Source organism: Callorhinchus milii, unplaced genomic scaffold, assembly GCF_018977255.1.
Source record: "Callorhinchus milii isolate IMCB2004 unplaced genomic scaffold, IMCB_Cmil_1.0 Scaffold2, whole genome shotgun sequence".
NCBI lineage: Eukaryota > Metazoa > Chordata > Chondrichthyes > Chimaeriformes > Callorhinchidae > Callorhinchus > Callorhinchus milii.
In genome coordinates, this window is record NW_024704743.1 from 79,022,445 (window position 1) to 79,045,706 (window position 23,262).

Consider the following 23,262-nt stretch of genomic DNA (forward strand, 5'->3'; position numbering starts at 1 on the left):
AAGAGAAGACTCAGAGGGGACCTACACAAGTACATCATATTTTAAATAGGATTTAAATTGAACTCAGAACAATGTTTCTGGATCCTCTGGGAAAGCAGAACAAAAGAAATAGGTTGATGGTTGCAAAGGGGAATTTCAGGCCACCACCCCAGGAAATATTTCTTTTGTGAGAGATAAATTAACATTTGAAACAGGTTAGCAGGGAGGGTAGTTGAGCTCAAGATGCTGGACTCATTCAAAAAACAGCTTGATGCTGTGAGGAGGATTGGAGGGTGGGAGTTCTGGAGAGATGGACCAAAGGACCACCTTTATCCCAACCTCTCTTTTGATCTTGTGACCCGTGAGCCAAAATTTGTAAGTATAAATCAGGGAAAACCAGCATGGTTTGTGAAAGGCAGACCAAGTCCCACAAAATAGTGATATAAAACCTTTTATACTCAACATTATTCAGGGCGTCTGCTCAGACCGGTTTCTTTTTTTTTGCCAATGTAACAATTTTCTACCTTCTGCATTTTGTCCAGATAAAGACGTCTCTGTAAAGCAACCCCCTCACAAGAAATAACAGCCATCTGTGTGACAAACCTGCTTCAGGTGGATGAGAGCTACAGTTTCCATAATGCCCTTGATTAATCTTGTGCTTGTGTCTCATAATGTGATGCAATCTAATTTGCACATTCTGTTTTGCAGCTTTTTCTATTGCATCCCATATCGAGATGAAAAACCCTGTGTTTCTGTTTGGAGCTTCTGGGAGGACCACTGCTGGAGGCTTCATGTCTCAAATGCAATCAAGCAGATCGCAGAGGTGTTGGTAAGTTGGTATTTCAATTTGCTGAGTGCTCCAACATACTATCCCTTGTAAAGGATGCTATATAAGTGCAAATTGTTGTTTCTGTTGTTGCTAAAATCCATTCATTGAAATTTCCGATATAGTTCTATTGACCAGGGTGTTATATATATTGTTGACTCCTGTCACTATTCTTCCTTAGTCATTGTGATGACTACTCTGCATCACTAGGCCAATGAAGACGAAAATCAGTCAGGGTTCCTCCTCATTTCTAGCAATACAACACCTTCTGAGAAATGCCAGTGCAGGTAGACAGGATTGGGCTCAGGAATAATTCCTCAGGAGGTGAATAACTAGTCGACATTCACTGGAGGTGAGGATGTGCTTGAACGGGAAATCTACAGTGTAAATGGGTAGCTTGTGTCAGGAATAGTACCTTGGGTATTAAAGCACATCTCCTGCCCGAACCCCTATGCATGTAAATCACACTGACTCACGATACCTCATCTTCAAGCCAAAGTCACCTCGAAGCAGATTTTTCACAGTTTGGAGTAACATATGTGAGATCCACAAAATCACATTCAGTCCACTTTATCTCATCCTAAACAAGAGATATAGTGTACACCCTGAGGTACTTTATCCAGCAAGAGACACCATTTGCTCAATGTTTTCCATTCAAGCACGTTTTCAACACCACTGACTAGGTTGTCACATGATGAGGTACGACAAAAGTGCTCTGGGGCGCTACCCTGCACGAGGGGCACTGTATAAACACAAGTTGTTGTTGTTGTTGTTGTAACTCAAAGCTACCAGCTCCGGTTGAATTGTGCATCAGTAAGAGTCAACAAAGGAAAGGATTAATTTACAACAATTTATAACCCCCAAGCCTTCAATTTATTGTCTTATAACTGAACTTTGAATCCATTGATTATGTGACAGAGTTGTTTAATGTGGGATGGATAAAATACAGAGCAGCCAGAAAATAAGACAAGATCATTAACGTAATTTGTAACACGGAAGACCTTGTGATGTTGGCTTATATTGCATTACATCCCAGAAAAAAAAGGACACGGTATAAATTCTGTAGTTTTTAGCAGGAAGAAAGGACTGAAGGAAATTAATAATTGCATAGTCTTGAAATCTTAAGTAAGAATAACTGAGAATAAGAGGCAATGTGACGAGTCTTATTTAGAACATAAGCAGGTTATGTGTCCTGTCCATGTACTGATGCTACATTTTGCCACATGAAATGGGAGAGGAGCTGAGGGGAAAAAAAAACACCTATTTGCTGCTAGCAGTGAGAGAGGTGTGAGTATTTATAATTTAGAGTTTGGTGAGTTGATGGCCATTCTTGAATGAAAATACTGGACATGTTGTTAAATGCATGTTGCAACACAAAGAAATACATGCATCAGGTTTATTTCCTTTTGGCAGGAAGAAGATATCCAGGAAGTTGAAAAGATGTTGAGAAATGAGAAGCCAGACACTGTGAAGAGTCTGCATCAAACCTTTGAAGCACTGAAAATAATGTGCAGGTCTGTCTGCAGCATTCGCTAAAGCCCCAAAACATTAACAGCAGCGGTCTGAGACAAGCACTTATTCTTAACCATTTCTTTCAAACCAATGATTCCTAAAGAACCCCAGCGATGCAACTTAAATAGTATTGTGGCACCGACTGGCGTTTTAAGGAAGATAGAAATGAGATCTCAGTGACCCATTTATTCGTTTAACTTTTGTCTCCAGGAATTAATTGGATGTTTGGGTGAGATCAATGATCTTTGTAAGTAGAAAAGCGATATGTTAACAGCAATTTACTCTTTGAGTTCACATCAATGTTACGTTTAATACCTTAATTTATTTTGTACTTTCATTTATTTGTAGTATTTTAATTGATATTTAGTACTTTCATTTATGTTTAATTTAAAATAATTTTGCTTTCTTGCTGACAGCCAGTTCACCACATTTTCTAAAAATCTCCTGATGTCAAGACCCACAGAACTGGACAGGAAGAGACAAAGATCACTGGACCTGTACTTAGTGAGTAATTTTCATTTTGTCAGTGGTCACAGAAGGAAGCAGAGAGCCACTGTTAGGGGAGCTAGGTCAAAATGGGGCGGGGAGGGGGGTGATATTACGACGGTGCCTCAAGTGTCTGTATTGGAAACTTTCCTATTCCTTATACAGTTTATTCTTTGACGATAAGGCACTATATCATTTGAAAGGATTATTATTATTATTATATATTAATCACCTGGATTCACAGAACCAATGTAAGGCAGATAAATTTGTGGCTTACACCAAGGTAGGTGGAACTGAAGAATCAGAGGAGGTAGCAAAGGTTTTACAAAGAGAGCTTGATAGGGTATATACATGGGCTAATACCTGGCAAATGCAGTTTAAAACAGATCAATGTGAGGTACTGCAGGCCGGAAGTAAGAATATGAAACACATGTACTCCATGGATGGGATAGAACTTGCCAAGGGGGAAACTGAAAGGTATCTAGTTGACTCTTTATCAAAACAATGTGAGGCAGCAAGGTAAACAGGATACAGGGCTATATGAATAAATCAGTTGCGTTTATATTCCCAGACATCATACTCAGGTTGTACAGTGCTCTGAACAGACCCTATTGCACACAGTCTGACACTGCAACATCATGGGAGTGTCCATACCCTTAGAGGCAGTGCAGAGGAGATCAAAGAAGATGATCTCCAGTGTTAAAGGAATGAGCAATGAGCAACAATAAGACAAGCTAGGGCTCATCAGTCTTGAGAGAAGACTTGCTCAGAGAGGACCTTGTAGAGGTATGCAGAGTTTTAAATGGGTTTGAAAAAATAAACCTAGAACAATACTTTCGGATGCACCAAGACAGTCGAGCAAGGGGACCCCAATTGAGTGAGGACTCTCTCACTCAATCCCTCCGCCTTGCCTCCTCGCTCCCTGCCTAAAGACCTTCCTTTCTGATCGTGCTTATGGTCACCTCCCTCCTCCCTCTACCCCTGGTTGGTTATCAGACTCCGCCATTGTGAAGAGCTCCGGGACACTACAGTACATGAACGGCGCTATATAAATGCAAGTTGTTGTTGTTTAGAGTTGCAAAGAGCAATTTCTGGTAAGATCAGGACTATGTAGTTACCCAGAGGGTAATTAACAACTGCAGCAGGTTGCCAGAAAGATTGCTTAAGGCCAGGACACTGGACTCATTTAAAAAAAAAGCTTGATGCTGTGTTAGTTGGACAATAGGGTGGATTTCTAGAAGGATGAGATCAAATGGGCTGAAGGGCTTTTTTTAATCCGAACGGATCCTTTGTTCTTAGATTATTTCATAGATTAAAATTAGAGCTGCTTTTAATTATTCTGATTTATTCAGGAAAACATCCTAACTAGAGCAGATTTTTCTTACATAATCAAGACACTTGTTAAAATTGGCCAAGTGGGTTGGCATGACAATTTGAAAAAACACTGCGGAAACTAAAAATGAACTTAATGATTTTAAAATTTAATAAAACAGGTTTAAGGTTGAAAATATCAGGTCTCATGAGATTAAATACCAAAGATTTAGCCTGCCTTGGGGATAGAAAATACAGTATGTGATATGACAATATGTGGCATTCTGCCTCTGTACATATCACAATGCTAGCCATGGGGGACTTTCCTTCTGCTGTGGATGAATATCCACTGTCCTTGTTACAATGATTTCATCCAAAAGCCCATCTCTGTCATAATTAAGATGGTTAGTGGAACTTCTAGTTCTTCTGCTGCACAGATGCCAGTATTTGGGTGCCGGTTTAAAGAATACAATACAAAATTACATTTGTTTAGCGCCTTATAGCGGAGTGGGGGATGAAGACGACAACGGGGCAGGATGAGGATTATTGTTTGGGTAACTCTAAGCACTCCAGTGAATGTTTATGGGACTTGTTATGTGCAAATTGGCTGCCACATTTGCCTACAAAATACGTGACTACACTTTCAGGATATTCTGTAATTTGAAACTTCCTCCTTAACACATTACACACAGATTATTATGTCATTTTCATCTCAAGGTAGATTGACGATTGTAATACTTGCTGAGAAAGCTCCCATAACAAGTTCGCATACAGGAAAGGAGACTGCTTTATCTTCTGAAATAGTGCTGAACTCCAGCATTGTAGCCCTCACTGATATTTGGAGCTTACACCTCTGTTTACAATGGCTTCATACCCAGAGTAACCGGTAAAGAGACATCAGTACAATTTGTTTAAGATAAAATTTGTCATCATGGTTCTGATCTATCAGCAAGAAGTTTTCTTTCCCCAACCACTTGAACAAAACAACAACAACAAATTGCATTTATATAGTGCCTTTCACTTTGGGAGGACGTCCCAAGTAGCTGGAGAATGAGGTGTTTGGCCCCAAGCTGTGGGTTTGGAGCAAAGAGGGATGGGTCACAAGGGGCGTGGAGGAGGAAAGATGACCAAAGGCACGGTTGAAAAGGAAGTTCTTGCGATGAGCCTTGAAAGAAACAAGGGAGTGGGCAAGGCGGAGGGGCTCCGGGATGGAGTTCCAGAGGGTGGGCCAGAATGGCTGAATAGTGGAGCAGGCCAGTGCCTACAGAGCAGAGGGAGTGGACAGGTTGGTTTTTTAACTTGAAAGCACTTTTGGACGTCCTCCTGATGTTAAAGGCAATATAGATGCAAACTTGTGTTGAATTAAACTAGGATGGTGCTGTAATGGTGCAATGATAAAAGAGAATCGTAGTTGTACAATTGGTGTTAATGTTGAAAAATTAACAATTCCCTGGAACTCCACTGGAATCCAACCTTATTGTATTTGTGTTCACAAAATCAGATGTTGAGCTTGATGACCTTCATGTACAGATTTATTCAATTAATTGCTACATGGAAAGGCTTTTTTTTCTAGTCCATGATTTATCATTTACCAAAATCACAAGGAGTTTAATTAAAAGCATGACATTTGTTTTCTGCCGCAGAAAAATGTCATTGAAATGGCAGCTGCATCACAGAAAGAGCTGAGCAGGGAGACTATACAAGTACTCTTACACAAAGCCAAACATATCTTGAAAGAGCTGTATTGGTGGGCTGATGAGGTAAGGAATTGTCAGATAAGACATTGCCTCAGGGAAATTTCACCTTCTTGAAGTTTGTTAGACATTGTCATCTTTGTTTTTTTATATAGTAACATGCGATCACACTGATACAGTCTCTTCACAAGAAGTCAAGAGGATTTCTACCATGAACACAATGGCATTAGTTTAACAGTACATTTGATACATTCCAGACCATGCCATTGAGACCAATGTGGCATTTCTGCCTCCCATCTGTCCAGATATATTGGATTCAGAAATATGGATTGTATATTTAAACAGACCTCACTTACTGGGAAGCTTTCTGAATCAAATTGAGCTGGACCACAGATCTTAATGGAGTCAAAAATTGTGAAATTCCAAAACACATTCTTCTCCTTAGCTTTGATTTTTTATTCATATTAAACACCTTGTCAACTGGAAACTATCCTTACAGACAGGTTTGAGACTGAACATTTGCTAGACTTTGGGAGAATGATTTCTCCCTCAGGCTTCCCACAGTCAATTTGCACACCAGCTATCTAAAAAAGATAGCAAGATTTTATTCTTAGCTGCGAGAACAACCTTGAAATCTATACTTCAAAATTGTTTACCGCTGAGGATCTGATGAAGATACTGAAAAAATTTCTCCGTGGCCTGTTTAGAGGCTTTCTTGATCTGCAGGGATTATCCCCAACCCAGATATGAAGGACAGGTTTCAAATATATTTGTCAAACCCTAACGTCGTTACCATTTTTGAATTGTTGCCATTGATAATTAAGGAACACAAATACATTTTGTAATTTTGATCGCATTGTTTTAAAACAATTAGGCAGGTTTCAACAATTTTACGGATTATTATACTTGCCAGGTTAACTGTGTGCTATCTAGTTGGTTGGTTTTAGGACTTTTTCTATTATAAACCCTGGAGCCATGAACCTTCTCTGCCTATACTTCCTGACCCCCAATTATCCTTTCTCCCCACATCCGGTCCCTCACCAGCCTTCTTCCACCTCCGACGCATCGCCTGTCTCCACCAATAGCTCTCTCCGAAAGCCACTGAAACCCTGGTCCATGCCTTTGTCACCTCTCGGCTGGACTATTCTAACCCCCCCCTCGCCGGCATCCCCTCTGCTACCATCCACAAAATCCAGATTATTCAAAACTCTGCTGCCCGCACCCGCACCAAACTCCGCTCCCCAATTGCCCCAGTCCTTGCCAGACTGCACTGGCTGCCTATCCCAGAGAGGATCGACTTCAAGATCCTCACCCTTGTCTTCAAATCCCTCCACACCTCTGCATCTCCCTACCTCTCTGACCTCTCTCCTCAAAACAGTACCTGTTGTCTTCGTTCCTTCGGGTCTGGCCTCTTCCTTGTCCCCCAAATCCTCCGCTCCACCATCAGCGGCCGTCCCTTCAGCCACTACGCCCCAAGGCTCTGGAATTGCCTTCCTCATTACCTTCGTCTTGCTCCCTCCCTTCCCATTTTCAGGTCTCTGCTGAAGACCTTTCTTTTCGACCGCGCCTTTGGTCACCTTCCTCCACTTCCCCCGGCTCGGCCCCGGGATCTGTTACTGTAAAGCTCTCTGAGACGCCATCTGGTGTGGTGGGCGCTATATAAATCCAAGTTACTGTTGTTGTTGTTGCTGTATTTGTTTTATTGTTTTTTATTTTTTTTTAGAGTTTTTAAAGATTATTATGTCCTTAGGATTCCTTGGCTCTGCCTCATTCCCTGTCTTTATAGCCTCAGATTACTATTCCTCATGTATTCATCTGGATGTTGAGTGGTGGCAAACGGATTGCCTACACATGTGTGCACACTCAGGACATTATATATTCAATCTCACAATTCGAAAGAGGCAAGCATTGTGGAAGACCTCAAACTCTGTTTCTGAAGGTAAGATATTTAGATCGTAAGCGCTGTTTGGAATGACTGCAGTAATACTTGCAAGTTGTGGCCACGCCTTAGTAATGGTGTATTATTTCATTTATCTCTAGTCCTTACAACTACATACAGAGTGAAATTAAAACCAACAATGGTTTGTTGTAAAGTAATTAGCATATGAAATAATTAATGGAGCACTACTGATGAACCTTCACTTGTGATAAGATGCCAACTCTCTTGTGTGCCGAGTGTCTTTCAACCAGTTTTAATTTTCTTTTTTAATCTATTAGTACTTCACAATTCTAGATTGAAATTTGGCTGTGGGGGAGCACAGATCCTTTTTCATCAAATAGTGTTCTAAAAACTATTTTTAGAGTATTCAAAGTTTAGCAAATTCCTAAATATAGCCTTCATTTTGAAGCTGGATTTCTGTAAATTTCTGCCCCTTAATCTACCTCTACTGGGTACATTTACAGTCACTGCCTTTACTCACTGTAACATCAGGTGAGCTGGCATACTCAAATGGAACTGAATGTTGCATACTCTCATTTCAGTGTTGGTACAGCTTGTATATTGTCGGCCTCAGACTTGACAATTATTTCCCCCAAGGGAATGGTAAGCAAGCTCAGTTCTGTTCATGAAGATTAAAAAGGCTGGAGTTTGTGTTTGCTGGGAAAAATGAATGGTAATTGCTTACATAATTGCATGTAATAAATAATAATAATTTGATATAGTGCCTTATCACATCTTCGAGATGTCTCATATCGACATATTGATATGTATGTATAGACCCCTGAAATATTGGCCCCGGTCCAATGTCTAGACAGGGCTGAGGTCTCCCATGTTAGTGTGAAGCACATGGAGTTCTCTGAAGGAGATGCACTTTTCATCTGAAGGGGTTATTTCCAACACAAGGCACAACACCAACATTTTCCTGCAGAGTACTTTGGAACTCCCAATGTTATACAACTGCACATATTTGATGTGGGGAGTGTGTTTGGGGGATCCTAACTTCATTTTATTCAGCAGATCTTCTCTGGTTAATTTGCAGATGCCAGGAGTCCAAAGAACCATGTTGGTCAGATTAGAGGTTTGCATGTGGTTTGGAGCAGCTACCAAAATAACAAACTGTCTCAACAGTCTGCCCGCTGGATACAAACCCATATATGAAGAAATGGCAGATATCGGGAGCACGGCCAGAAGCAAAGTACCTCTCCGTCTAGTTAGTGAAGGTAACTATATTTATAATATTTATATCCGCTTTGTGGAGTCCTGTAGCTCAGTGGTTAGAGAACTCGCTTTGCAAGCGAGAGACCTGAGTTCAATTTCAATCAGGGCGAAACCTTGGGCAAGTTTCCTTACTCCACACAACTAATAATAATCCCTCCAAAACCAAAAACAATAATAAATTGGTCATTTTCAATCCACGACTGTTTGTGGGACATTGCTGTGCACAATCGGCTGCCGCGTTTGCCCACAAATATACAGTCAATTCACTTTACAGTGTGTTCTGTGAAGCGCTTTGGGACGTCCTCCCAATGTGAAAAGCGCTATATCAAATGCCAGGATTATTATTATTATTATAATGAATAAATTTACAATAAATATAAAGATATATTTATAATAAATAGAATAAATAAAAACTAATGGATTGTGGGGTATAAGAATAAGACATTAATACATTTATATTGAATAGAATCATAAACTGCAAGGGCAAATGCTATTGCCATGAGATTGGATTGCTGCCTTGAAATTGCTTTGAATACCTACTATTGTTTGTAATAAACACATTTTTGTAATAAACGTGTCATAGAATGGTTCCATTTGGTTTTGCGACCAGCTCATATCATGAAGAACCTAATGGCATTGAATGTAGTTGTGAAAAACTCATTTTGGTATTTGGGAATTTGAGGATAGAATCTGCATTTGAAGGTCAGCCCAGACTATGAGCTCAAAGACTCAAATGTGCGGCTTGAACCCACAACCTTTAGATTCAGAGCCTAGAGTGCTACTCAGCCAGCCGGACACCTTATATGCTGTCTTAATTAAAGGTACAGAAAAGAATCTAGACATCTTTTGGTGAATATTGTGCTCATCAAGGTGAGAGAGGTTAGTGCTGGGAAATGCAACACATACCCATTTCAACCACTTCAAAGGAGATATACCTCCAATCGGTAAAGTTATTGACCATTGTCTAAGTTATTTACAATAAGAAAATTCCATTATAAGCAAAGCACCAAGATCGGTAACATTATTGACCAATGCAAGATGATATCTGGTTAGGTATAAGATCACATATTCAAAGTCTGTAAACCCATCAATGATCAGAAAATTGCCCCAAATGTATTTTATGCTTTGGATTAAGAGAAAATTAAGATACACATATTAACTCAATGTACATTTCATCAAACAGTGCAGAGTTTCTTCCAGCTGAGGGCTCACATGTACCAGGCCCGAAGTTTACTCGCAGCAGATGAAACCGGGCTATCAGATCCATTTGCCAGAGTGACATTTTCTACATATTGTCAATCCACCAAGGTAGGCTATGGTATAAATCTCTGTTAGTATTTATGGCAAGGTCTTTAAATCTTTCATTCAGTATTATGACTCAGTGGAGACACAGGACTCCAGTAATCCATTTGATCAAGCAGCCAATAGTTAGTTGCCTCACTTATATATTTTGCCACATCCATAGTCTTAATATATATACTATTATATATATGCCCCTCCCACCCCCCCCACCCCCACACATACACACACTCAATGCCACACAACAAAGGGTAAGATTAAAAGGACAAGCATTGTATGTGGGTGGGGGTGGGGGCATATATGTATAACTGTGTGGATGTTGACTTACTATGGTAAACGATAGTCATACATTTTAGTTAGGTGCCAGGTAATGGTGTGGTAACCCTTGACAGGAGGCTGGCATTATTGCCGAGTTCCAGTGGGCACCACATTTTCATCTTAGCTTTTTTTTATTGCTGGTGATATAAGGCCAGATGGAATCTGAACTTGTTTCCCATCTGCAATCCCTATTCACTGAATCTCTCCTAAAGCATTCAATGGCCTGGAGTCCTTTCTTGAGAGGAAGGCTGCTTTTGATGCAAATGAAAGAGAACTGAGAGGTTATACCTATCAAGAAAGGCTGAACATGCTTTGGACTCTTTTCTCTTGGAAAGAGGAGGGTAAGGGGGGATCTGATAGAGGTCTTTAAAATTATGAAAGATTTTGATAGGGTAGACATAGGAAAGATGTTTCCACTTGTGGGGGAGACCAAAACCAGGGGCCATCAATATAAAATAGTCACAAATAGATCAAATAGGGAAGTTAGAAGACATTTCCTTACACAGCGACTAGTGGGAATGTGGAACATGCTACCACAAGGAGTTGTTGAGGCAAATAGCATAGATGTATTTAAGGGGAAGCTAGATAGGTACATGAGGGAGAAAGGAATAGAAGGTTATGCTTGAAGGCTTAGTTGAGGACGGGCAGGAAGAGGCTCATGTGGAGCATAAACACCGGCACAGACCAGTTGGGCCGAATGTCCTGTTTCTGTGCTGTATATTCTAATGTATTCTAATGTATTCTAGAATGGAACTAATTCTCTGACCATCAGTAATTTTAGCAATAATTGGCAAGAAACTCACACTACAAGTGTCAATACATTTACTGATCAGTGGAAAATCATTTGTACCACACAATACAACTTTACATTTATATTGCTGCTTTCACATTGGAAGGACGTCCTAAAGTACTTTATGGTACTGGCTGAACCTGAGCTGGGGCTGGGAGCCCATGTATTTTCTTTGGACATTCAAGTATCTGACATAAGCAGAAACCCATCACTAAACTCAAACCAAACTGCTGAACGTTCCACATTCATATGGTATCCTTTTGTCTAGCTTGTTTTTAATGTATGTTTTAGGCATTTTTATTGGGAGCCCCTAACCTCAAGTATCAAATAGTGACTGCTGTACTCCAGTACTTTGCATCCACAGTCTCTTCTGGGTGCTTTGTTGTAGGTTGAGCAGGGAAATAGGCAAAGGCAAAGTCAGGGGTAGGGCAGCACCATCACTGTTTGTGAGTTGAGTGAGGGATGGGACAGATAACTCCATGTGTGACCCTGCCACCAAAGTTAGTGGTAAATTCTCTACCCTCCAGACAGGGGAAAACAGAATACAAATGAAATGTAATTGCATCTTCCAGATATTTAATGAAACCTGTTCACCTCGCTGGGAAGAGACCTTGTTATTTGATGACATTTTGATTGAAGGCAGCAGAGAAGAGTTCCAGAAACATCCAATTGCTGTCAGCATAGAGGTCTTCGATCACGACAGATTTGTGAGTGCAAGACATTATTCATCAGAAAGTACTTTGCCTCTTGTGCACTTGTTTAAAGAAATAAAACAACAGCTTGCATTTATATAGCACCCTTCACACAGGGTAGCATCTCAAAGTAAAAAAACCCTGATGTGCAGTCACGCAATAACAGTGTGCCCTCTTGCTCTCCTGAATAATTAGACTGCATTGACTAAGGGTAGTTGGTTTAAGGATTGGTAGAAAAAGTGTGAAAACCGCACAAAAGCTTAATTTCTCTGAGGAACAAATATCGATTTGGTGTTTGTCTAACTGCACATTTAATGTTAGTCAGCAGAATTGTACAGTTTAAAGGAATCCTTGCTCTAAATGTGTTTCAGCCCTAAATAATAATGTTTTAACTTGCCAGAACAGAAAGCTGACTAAAGTAAAGTTTGGTCAACTCTGCTATGTGAGATAATGTCTCAGAGAACTAGAAGGGAAAACGAGAGAGGAGTTTCTCCTGAAGTCGCTGGGAACTCAGCAGGTGAGACAGCATTTATGGAAAGAGGAAAGTGAGTTAATGTTTCAGGTCGATGACCTTTTGTCAGAACAGTTCTGATGGAAGGTCATCGACCTGAAACGTTACATCACTTTCTTCTGTCCATAGATGCTGCCTGACCTGTTAAGTGTTCCCAGTGACTTCTGTTTTTATTTCAGATTTCCAGCATCTGCAGTATTTTGCATTTTGAGGAGTTTCTCCTGATGTCCTGGCCAACCATCCTCTGGTTAAAATTGATCATTCCCTTGATGGCTGTGTATGGCACATTGCACAAGTTGGCTGCTACATAATATACAGTTGCTGCACTTGACAGAAAAATTTGTGAAATCCTATGAGCTATTTTGACACTATAGGCGTTGTATTAAATGCAATGATTATTACATTAAAGCCTCCAGAAGACTAATGCATTGTTTTATTTGTCAGGGATCACCTGAATTCCTCGGTCAATGTTTTGCCATTCCCACTGTCACTCTGGAAAAGGATGAATACAAGCAGCCTACGCTGCAGATCTTTGACATTTGGAGAGGCTCCAAACCTGCTGGGGAATTGCTTGCAGCTTTTGAGCTCATCGAGTTGGACTATTCTACATTTGGTGAAGTAAACACAAAGCTTTTGTTGTCCTTGACACAATATCAAATGAATCCAATGATTATCAGGAGCAAACAAAGGGTTTATTTGCTTGCAAGCTAAATCTAAGATGATTCCCTGACTCTGAGCTGTAAATTATACAGCTTGAGTTGCAGAGTCATACTCATTAGAAAAAAAGATGCTTAAGTCTAGGTCTTTATGATAATAATCCTTTCGTTTGGCATAGCACCTTATCATGTGTTGAGATATCTCAAAGCTCTCAACAGGATTTTACTGTTAAATGTAGTGACAGGATGGGGGCAATAGGCTTGTGGAACTTAATGCATAGTTAGCATAATGAACATGTTATGAATAATCCCAAATTTCACCTCATTTTAAAATGTATATGATATTAACACTGTGTTTGCAATGTGTCTTCACAGCCACAAATTCCTGCTGATGTTATTCCTCAGGAAATGAAATTAAATGAAGATCACCGTTTCAATATTCCATTCGAAATTCGTCCAGTATTGAAAACCCATAAAATTGAGGTGACTTTTGGATCTATAAGGTGTTGAGAACATTTTTGTCAGTTTTTTNGCCTTTGCAATTGATTTTTATACATAGAAATCTCAAAATGGTATGTCACATTCCTGATGGGTTGCGCTACCTCGATTAAATGTGTTGGATTTAAACCTTCCTCATTTTGTTTCTTGACGAGATTTCACACACGCTTGATGCAGTGACACTCTCAAGACAATTCATGTCATTGATTTGTGTATTTGTACATAAACCAATAAGGTTTTCTAACATGATTTTCACACAGAAAGTATGCTCCCCTCTTTCAAAAAAGCAGACCCTGCTCATTTCACAAGAGATTCAGCATGTCTCATTTGGTAATACTCTGCCTCTGGTTCAAGCCGCATGAATAGATATTGAGCCCATAGGCTAGTCTGACTGTCTAGAGGAGTCCTGAATTGTTAACAGGACTGATGTTTAAATATGGAACGGTTGTATTTGCTTGTTTTCAGATGGACATTAAAGATTCCAATGATACTGTTCAAAACCAGAGTGGGGGAGTGGGGGGTGCAGAGTCCTGTCTCAAACTCCCCCAGACTAATTGACCGTTGTATCCTATTGGCACAAATCCTTGATGTGTTTGCCTACAACAATGGTTACCACACATTACAGTGCCTATTTGTGAAGTGCATCGAGATATTTCAACATGAAAAGTTACTGTAAAAATGCAATTTCGTTCTTTACTTTCATTAGAAAATATAAAACCTTGATTCTTATTTATATCGTCAATTTCTCACTCATCATTCCCAACTAAATATATATCCTCCCTCAAATAACATTTGCCTTCTTTTTGATCTCTTTTCTTCAAACTAAGTTACCCTTGAGTTTCTCTCCCTGATTTCTCGCTTTCCCATAGCTCTCCTATGGGGAGAGTAGATTGGAGGGTGACCTGATCTCAGACCATCACTTATACAACTTTTAAATGATGACCAGGACAAACACAGAAGTAACTTGGTCATGTCACAACATTAAATTTCTTACTAACTCTGTGCAAGAGCTTCTATCCTCTGCCTGGCACCCCCTTCCCCTCTAACCCACCGTCAGTGACCAAGCTTTCAGTCACTGTGCCCAGGTTCTCTGGAGTCTGGTTGTGGAGTCCTGTAGCTCAGTGATTAGAGCACTCGCTTTGCAAGCGAGAGACCTGAGTTCAATTCCAGTCAGGGCGAAACCTTGGGCAAGTTTACTTGTTCCACATGCCTAATAATAATCCCTCCAAAACCAAAAACAATAATAAATTGGTCATTTTCAATCCACGATTGTTTGTGGGACATTGCTGTGCGCAATTAGCTGCCGCGTTCGCCCACAAATATATAGTCAATTCACTTTACAGTGTTCTGTAAAGGACGTCCTCCCGACGTGAAAAGCGCTATATCAAATGCAAGGATTATTATTATTATTATTATTATTATTATTATTATTATTATTATTATTATTATTATTATTATTATTATTATAACACCCTTCCATCTCATTCCCTCCCTCTCTGTTTTGAAAACCCTTCCAAAAAAATACCTCTATGATTAAACCTCCATTCACTTCCCTCCCACTTTGCTTGGGTTCCCGTACCATTCCAGCAGTGCATTTTGAGATGTTATTTGGCATGAAAGGTACTATAAAATTGCACGTTGTTGATGTAGACAATTTGTTTGTCATCTATCAAACATTTTTCCTTTATTGCTTAGTTGATTTTCTGAGCAAATAAGATCCCAGATGTAGCGTTGTGACTGAAAGTATTTTGCAAATCTTTTTTGGTGTGAGATTTACGGGAGGGATTCCAGCAGAATATATTTTCCCTATCAACTAATCCCAAATTCATTCAGGAAAATATTGCAACTTCATTCCACAGTGTTTTATCAAATCTGATCCCCCCATATTACACTGTTCCTAATTGTCTCGGTGGTTCAAATAGGATACATTTAGAAGAATGAAAAACCAAATAACACAAAATCTGTTTATTAACTACAACAAAAGGGGATAAAATTACTAATATTGCTTAACCTTTTTCCTATGTTAACAATAACAACCAGAGCAACAGACTCAAAGCATTGTTCTGACAGTCGTGACTTTGGAAATACCACAGGTTGAATCACGGTTCGGTAAAAGTCTAGAATCTAGGATATCTTCTCATCCAGAAATGATTAGAAGCAATTGGGTGACTTTCATACTCTGTGTCCAGGCCCAGCCATCAATTGATTTAAATGTTTAACTTCCAGGTCTTATTCTGGGGACTACGAGACATGCAAAAAATTGGTTTCCTATCAATAGACCAACCAATGGTAACAGTTGAATGCGCTGGGCAGAGACTGGAGTCGTGTGCAATTCACAATTACAAGCAGAAGCCAAACTTTCAAAGAATGCTGGGTTCTTTTAAAGTGGTAGGTAAATTATTATACAGATTGTTTAACCTCAATATTACTTTTCTGCAGTTATTTTAACAAAATGTACACCATAGCGTTGAAGAGCAATTACTGAGAAGGGCTGTTTCAGAAAGGGTTGTCAGGTGGTCAGATTTTACTGAGGCTTGAATTCTTCCCACTCAGTACCTGTTAACCTTGCAAGTCACAGCCCCAATGGGTAGGATGGTCCCAGGGCAGACAAGCAGCAGCCAGCTTGCCACCATTCCAGCAAGATTGCTTAGAGAAAACTATAGCTTCCCTGCAAGTGTAGTTTATACATTTTTTCCATTGGATAAATGTGAAAAATGACTCTGTTAAAAGCCCTGATGACCAGCATAAGAAAATGGCCCTATAGCTACCAGTTAATTCACTGTTACCACTGTTAATTCTTATATACAAGAGATAACCATTGTCCATGAACTACTTTTTATTATCTAGCATTATTGCAGACACATTGCAGTTTGGTATCCACGGCTTTCCGAGGCAGTGCATCTCACATTCACGACCCTCCATGTGAAGAAGTGTTTTCATGCCTCAGAAACCAGTGGCTCTAGAAATAGTAGCTGATTTGATGTTTTTGGTACAGGACATTCCCGAGGACACTGAGCTGCACCCACCACTCAGTATTCTGGTCACCGAGCAGCGACGGTTTGGTGGTGTTGCCCTTCTCGGTACGTGCACCGTTGGGTCCCTGGTACGCTTTATTCATGGCCTAAAAAAGAGCATCAAGAAGAAATCTGAAATGAAACCACGTCCCACACTGATACCACAATGTAAGTATCAAATATGCAACAAGATCTCAGCCCAATTCCACACAATTGCAGTACTGAGGGAATCATTCTTTTCAGTGTTATTTTATCACATTTTTTTACAATTATGTATTTCAGTTCTGCGTTTTTTTATTCAATTTATTGTACTACGATTTTAAACTTAGATATACAAAATATACAACATATGATAGGATAAATTTAAGCTGGAATCTACTGGGAATTATACTTGGCTAGTCAAGGGACCAGCCAGCCAAATCTTTAATACACTGTCAGGAATGACATCTAGGGAACGTGAAAGGAGCTGCAGAGTTGTTTTGATGCTTGCACCTTTAATGTGAAGTGGCTTTCACCTCTCCACAGAAGATTTTGTTTCTCATCTTGAAAATGTGGAGTCCTGTAGCTCAGTGGTTAGAGCACTCGCTTTGCAAGCGAGAGACCTGAGTTCAATTCCAGACAGGGCGATACCTTGGGCAAGTTACCTTGCTCCACACAGAGCCTAATAATAATCCCTCCAAAACCAAAAACAATAATAAATTGGTCATTTTCAATCTACGACTGTTTGTGGGACATTGCTGTGCACAATTGGCTGCCGCGTTCGCCCACAAATATACAGTCAATTCACTTTACAGTATGTTCTGTGAAGCGCTTTGGGACGTCTAGAAGACGTGAAAAGCGCTATATCAAATGCAAGGATTATTATTATTATTATTATTATTATTATTATTATTATTATTATTATTATTATTATTATTATTATTATTATTATTATTATTATCTGGCCATGTAGCTAGAATAAACTTCTGGCTGCCTCAGTTTTTGCCTAAAAATTTAACTGCTGACATGAGGCCCAAATGTTCAGTTATATAATAATAATAATCCTTGCATTTGATATAGCGCTTTTCACGTCTTCTAGATGTCTCAAAGTGCTTCACAGTGCTGTGAAATGCTTTACACAGTACTGGAAAGAGAATTAACTGTATATTTGTGGGTGAAACATGGCAGCTAATTGCACACAGCAGTGTCCCACAAGCAGTCATGGATTGAGTGACCAAATTATTATTGTTTTTTCTTGAGGGATTATTATTAGGCTTGTGGAATAAGGAAATTTGCCCAAGATTTAGCCCTGTCGGGAATCGAACCCAGGTCTCTCCTTGCAAGGCGAGTGCTCTGTAGCACTGAGCTACAGGACTACTACCCTGTAATCTTAGCCTACAGTGTTTAAAGAGAACTGTTTTCTAAATGTAAGAATGGATTGAGGAATTCTCCACAATCCAGCAGGATCTTAAATTTTAAGAAAAAAGTGGTCTTACGGGCTTGAAACTAGGTGAAATTTACCATTGGTAAAATAAAAAGTTTGTAGGAACTCTGTCTGTTTGAGTAAGAGCAATAGTCAAGGCATTCTTCAGAGATTATATGATATTGGAAGAAGGATTATTAGTGAGAGTTTAATGCCAATCACAAGCAGTAAGGAAGATACCTGTATATGCCCTCCAAATATATCTCTTGCCCATTGCTCCATCGCCACACTTCAATAAAGATACAATAGGGAATGTCATTGGAGATATCAGACTCCCTATTGTAGGATTTCCAAAGTAAAGACGTTGGATTCACTTAAGAAACTATTTGATGCTGTAATAGGAAGATGGTGGGTTAGTATTCTGGAAGGATGAGTTCAAATGGGCCAAAGGGCATTCTTCATCCATACCTATTCTGTGATCATGTGAAAAGTGTGATCAGAAATCAATCAGATCTTAACTTGTGAATTTCAGCAGCAGCTGGAGGCAGCTCCAATGAAGTGAATGAAGCCCAGGTACGGCTGCAGAAGATCAACACAGTTATCAAGAAGATAGCGCCAAAGCAAATCGTGGTGAGTCTCATCATAACCTGGTGAATGGGTCCCGATGTTAATACAAAACAATTAGCAATTAAATTCTGAAATTCTTTTCCTTTTTGAAAACAGAATAAAATCAAAGCAAGTATATTGGACAAGAAAGAACCGAAAAGTACGGCAGAAGAGATTGATGAGAGTGAATTTGACTGGTGGTCCAAGTATTATCTTTCGAAAGAACAAGTAAATATTTGATCAATTTTGTGTACAAATCATGTCTTCAGCAAGGACATTGTGGGCATTTGATATACAATTGAGTTTTGGCCTGGCTCATTTGGTAGCACTCTCACTTGTGAGTCAGAAAGTTGCGGGATTAAGCCTTATCAGGATTTTGAACTCACATAATATTGGACTGATACTCCAGTGCATTACTATGGTTGCATCCTTTAGATGAGATGTTAAGCCAAAGTCTTGACTGCCTGTTCAGGTGGTCGTTAAATTCACTGTTTGGAAAGAGAAGGGATTATCTCTCAGTTTCCTGGCTGACAATCCCACAGGTAAAATTTGTCATTTACTTCATGGCTGTTTGTGGGCTGTTGTTCTGTGCAAATTGTCCTGTCCGTCTCCAGAGTATAGTCATCATACTTTACAGTAAATTCTGTAAAGTGCTTTGAGACATCCTTCCAATATAAAAGGAGTTATATCAAATGCAAGAATTATTATTATTTATCCGATAGTTCTGAAATATGACATAATTGAATGAACTGCGTTCCATCATATCTTAAACTATCACAGTAGACAAGTGACGTGTGTTTCAACTCTTACCCACTGAAGAGTGTCTTCCTTATACATGATTTTGGATGTTTGGGAATGCATTACAGCCTCATTACAATCCATTTATTCACAGGTTATAATGCAATTGCAGTGTGGATCCCATTCATTGCAGATGTGTGCAGCAGACCTGCTCAGTTCATACCTGTCAGCTAGTTCTCATGTGGGTCATCAGATCATTGCTGATGTCACTTCCTGCTTTACACTTCACATGGGAAGTGATGTCAGTGGCAAACAGATGATCTGGAAGTCAGTTATTTATTTTTTAGTCATTTTTCAGAGCGAGTTGGCCAGCTGTGGACTTTCACAGTGAAATTACTTATCATGCTTTGTTGTAGCACAAGTTGGGATTCTATGGATCACCACATTATAAAGGGGCTACGATGTCATGTGTATACCACTCACATACCTTTGTACCAAGTTGGGTTACACGTTGACATCACTGGGATTTAAATCATGGCAATTTTAAACACAGTTTGTTAATTAAAGTATTCCAAAAGTCATTTGAACTCATGGGGACTCCCTCTGATGTGTCCTACTTTTGAAGAAGAGTTCCTATGAGTCTAGATTACATTATTTCAGTTGCTGGGAAGGAGTCATCACTAGGATTGCTCCCTTAATGGAAGTGAGACTGATTCAGTTGCTTCTCCTTTTATATCTGGGTCAGACGGTTGTGGATTCAATCCCTACATCAGGACTTTGAGTTCATGTGGTCTGGGCTGATACTGCAATACAGAGGTGGGGGGTGTTCTCTGTTGTCAGAGGTGCCATTCTTCAGATATGACATGAAACCAAGGTTCCCTCTGCCTGTTCAGGATAATAAAGATCCTACTACTTGAATAGAGAAGGGGGTTTCTCTTGGTGTCCTGGCCAACAATCCTCCAGATAAAATCTGTGGGACACAAGTTGGCTGCCGCATTCACTCCAAAATAAAGTAATTATACTTCACAATATAATTGTGAAATCCTGTGCTGGGGGAGCACTGCATTGTTATAGGTGCTCAGCTCTGTTAGAAAATAAAATCAGCCAAATCTGCAAGGAAATAACGCTAATTCCTCTAACCAGATATCAGACTGTTTTATTATAATTCGTTCGTTATTCCCCAATATCCCGATGGGTCAGACCAAAGGCCGGTACAATCAACAGATCTTATAACAGAATAACACCACTATAGATATCTTGAGTTCAAGAGTTCAACACTGTGTCTTTACAGCACACAAGCTTGATTCTTCATGCTTTCAGTGTTCTTGCTTACAGTTTTCAATCTTCCATCTGATATCCTCAGTCTTAGTGTTTCCAGCTCTCAGTCTTCCACCTCTGTATCCTTGTCTCCGCGACCCGGGACGGCTCCATCTCCCGTATCCTTGTCTCCGCGACCCAGGATGTCTCCATCTCCCGTATCCTTGTCTCCGCGACCCGGGACGGCTCCATCTCCCGTATCCTTGTCTCCGCGACCCGGGACGGCCCCGTACACAAAGTTATCAGAACTCTTATACCAATATTCATCCAATCATGGTGCGGATATTAGATCACCCGGTCGAAATCATGCTGGGTTCACGTGAACACCTCATGGGGTGTACGTGCCTCACATACACAAACACACTGTCCTTGAGACAGTCCGTTATCTCGTGTACGTGCAGGGAGTTTCAGTCCAGCTGCCCACAACACACTTAACTTAAAAGTTAACCTGTTCGCAACATCTATTATGATTCTAACATTATACAAAAAGTGTAAATTCTAACAGCTCTCATCCTCAGATATGGTGCCCAACCAGAATTGTCAAGCACTTTAGGAGGTTCTCTCACCATGTAAATTGTACTGTATGTCCTTTGACGTCATAATCAAATGATAGGATTATTATTATATTGCTAGCTGTGACAACGCAGTTCTCCCAGATCACTAGATTGAAGTGTTAGCCTAGGCTATGGTTATCTATAACAAGCATTATAAAGTATAAAAAGCACCAAGTCAGATATTGAAAATAGTGCGTATCAAAACGTAGCTGCTATTGTTAATGAAGCAAGAGACTGGTCATAACATGTGCACTTAAGTAAATGTGGCAGTATATAACAAAAACAACAACAAGATTACATTTATATAGCGCCTTTCACATCAGGAGGACATCGATATATAAACTCATGTTGGCTTTCTCTAGCTGGCCGAGGTGCAGAAGAGTGAAGAGGAGAAAGAACATTCAAGGGGTAAGATTGTAATACTGAATTTTCTACAAATACATTCCTGTATTGAAGTGCTTTTTTGCGCATCGCACTAAAGCTCTGTCATCCATATTCGTAAGCAAACTTCAAAAAAGATTGTGCAAGTATTACTCAGTGTCATGTTAAAGCACTTATCCCATCTCTACTGTAAAGTTATTTGATGTTGCTCTTTTGTTTCCATGTCCCCTGCATCAAGAGGGTTGGACAACAGCCTGCCCTCAAACCTTTGTCAGATTCAGCCACTGGGAGGCACCCAAGAGCAGCTCTAGTAACTCACCTGCCACCTTTTTTCCCTTTTGAATGAGTGCTAACTTGCTCTGGAGAAATGGCAGAGGCCAGAAGCTCTCCATAGTGGGAATTTCAAGACTAAAGTGGTAATCCTGCACTCTGTGACAGATCACCACAAAGCACCAGCCTGCTGCCTTTACCTATATCAATTGTAATGTATTTCTGCAGGAAATGTTTATTTTGATGCTTTTGTTTAGCTTTTAAGGAAAAAAAATCACAGTGTAGCCAATGTGAACTAATCACGTTCTGTACATGGAAATATAGGAATGTGTAAAACCATAGCGGTTAATCTGGCCACAGGAGATCTTTCAAAGATGTTGAAAGTTAGAAAGTACAGCATAATTTACAATGTCTGTCTCATGTATATTCAGCACAAGCACAAGAAGGACGGCAAGAAGAAACTCAGGATGAGAACAGAAGGAAGCAGATGAGTAGAGAGAAGCCCAAAGTGTCCCTGAAGGTGCTTTCAAATACCTTTATTATTTCTAAAGATGCTGCAAATCAGCAACAAATTCTGCACAACAGATCACAGAGGCCCACTGAGATACCAAGAATAGTATCTTACTGAGATAGAGAGAATGAGCCAGGGACAAGACTTTCAGACATACTGAGGGAGAAGGAGAAGATAACACAGGGTTGTCTTGTGAAGCGTTGTGAAGGGTAAATTTAGGATAGAGATCTTCTGTTAATTTTTTACATAATGTGTAACTAACATCTGGAACGGGTTATCAGGTGTGGTTGCGGCCGGGACGTGAATATCTCAAACTGCAATGGAAATAGAGTAAGATTTGCATTCTGAAATGGAACGAAGAGATCAAATGAGCAGAAATGCCTTTTCTAACCACATCTCTCTTGTGACGTACCCCTTCCCTCAACCCTCTCCCACACCCCTTGTAACCTTGGTAAAGTGAATGGGTCTGAAGGATTCGCAATTCAGGTGCTCTGGGATGCTACCCTGGGCTACTGTATAAATGCAAGTTGTTGTTGAAGCTTCATTTTTACCCCTAAAAGTGGTGTTTTAACCCCACACAGCAGGAGCACTGAGTTCAGTTGAATTTGTTAAATAGAAACCTGTCTCAATAATAGCAGATTACACCAGGGCTCCAGGGATCACAAACCCAAGATGGTGGCAGCCGATGGTGGCCATGGCCTTGCCAGGGGACAACCAGCAATGATTGACAAGTGGCTTAA

General features: G+C 40.0%; 1 protein-coding gene across 1 annotated transcript in view; it reads left to right on the forward strand.

The window, feature by feature from the left end:
• LOC103185112 (fer-1-like protein 4) overlaps positions 1–23,262 on the forward strand; it is a 64,078-nt gene that overhangs the window by 13,026 nt on the left and 27,790 nt on the right. The window contains exons 10-25 of the mRNA XM_042346998.1: positions 688–808; positions 2,219–2,319; positions 2,734–2,821; positions 5,758–5,874; positions 7,595–7,747; positions 8,787–8,967; positions 10,149–10,273; positions 11,945–12,079; positions 13,020–13,193; positions 13,607–13,714; positions 15,956–16,117; positions 16,725–16,911; positions 18,678–18,775; positions 18,869–18,979; positions 21,723–21,768; positions 22,443–22,531. Of these exons, the coding sequence (XP_042202932.1) occupies positions 688–808; positions 2,219–2,319; positions 2,734–2,821; positions 5,758–5,874; positions 7,595–7,747; positions 8,787–8,967; positions 10,149–10,273; positions 11,945–12,079; positions 13,020–13,193; positions 13,607–13,714; positions 15,956–16,117; positions 16,725–16,911; positions 18,678–18,775; positions 18,869–18,979; positions 21,723–21,768; positions 22,443–22,531 (1,996 nt within the window). The remainder of the gene's footprint in view (positions 1–687; positions 809–2,218; positions 2,320–2,733; positions 2,822–5,757; positions 5,875–7,594; positions 7,748–8,786; positions 8,968–10,148; positions 10,274–11,944; positions 12,080–13,019; positions 13,194–13,606; positions 13,715–15,955; positions 16,118–16,724; positions 16,912–18,677; positions 18,776–18,868; positions 18,980–21,722; positions 21,769–22,442; positions 22,532–23,262) is intronic.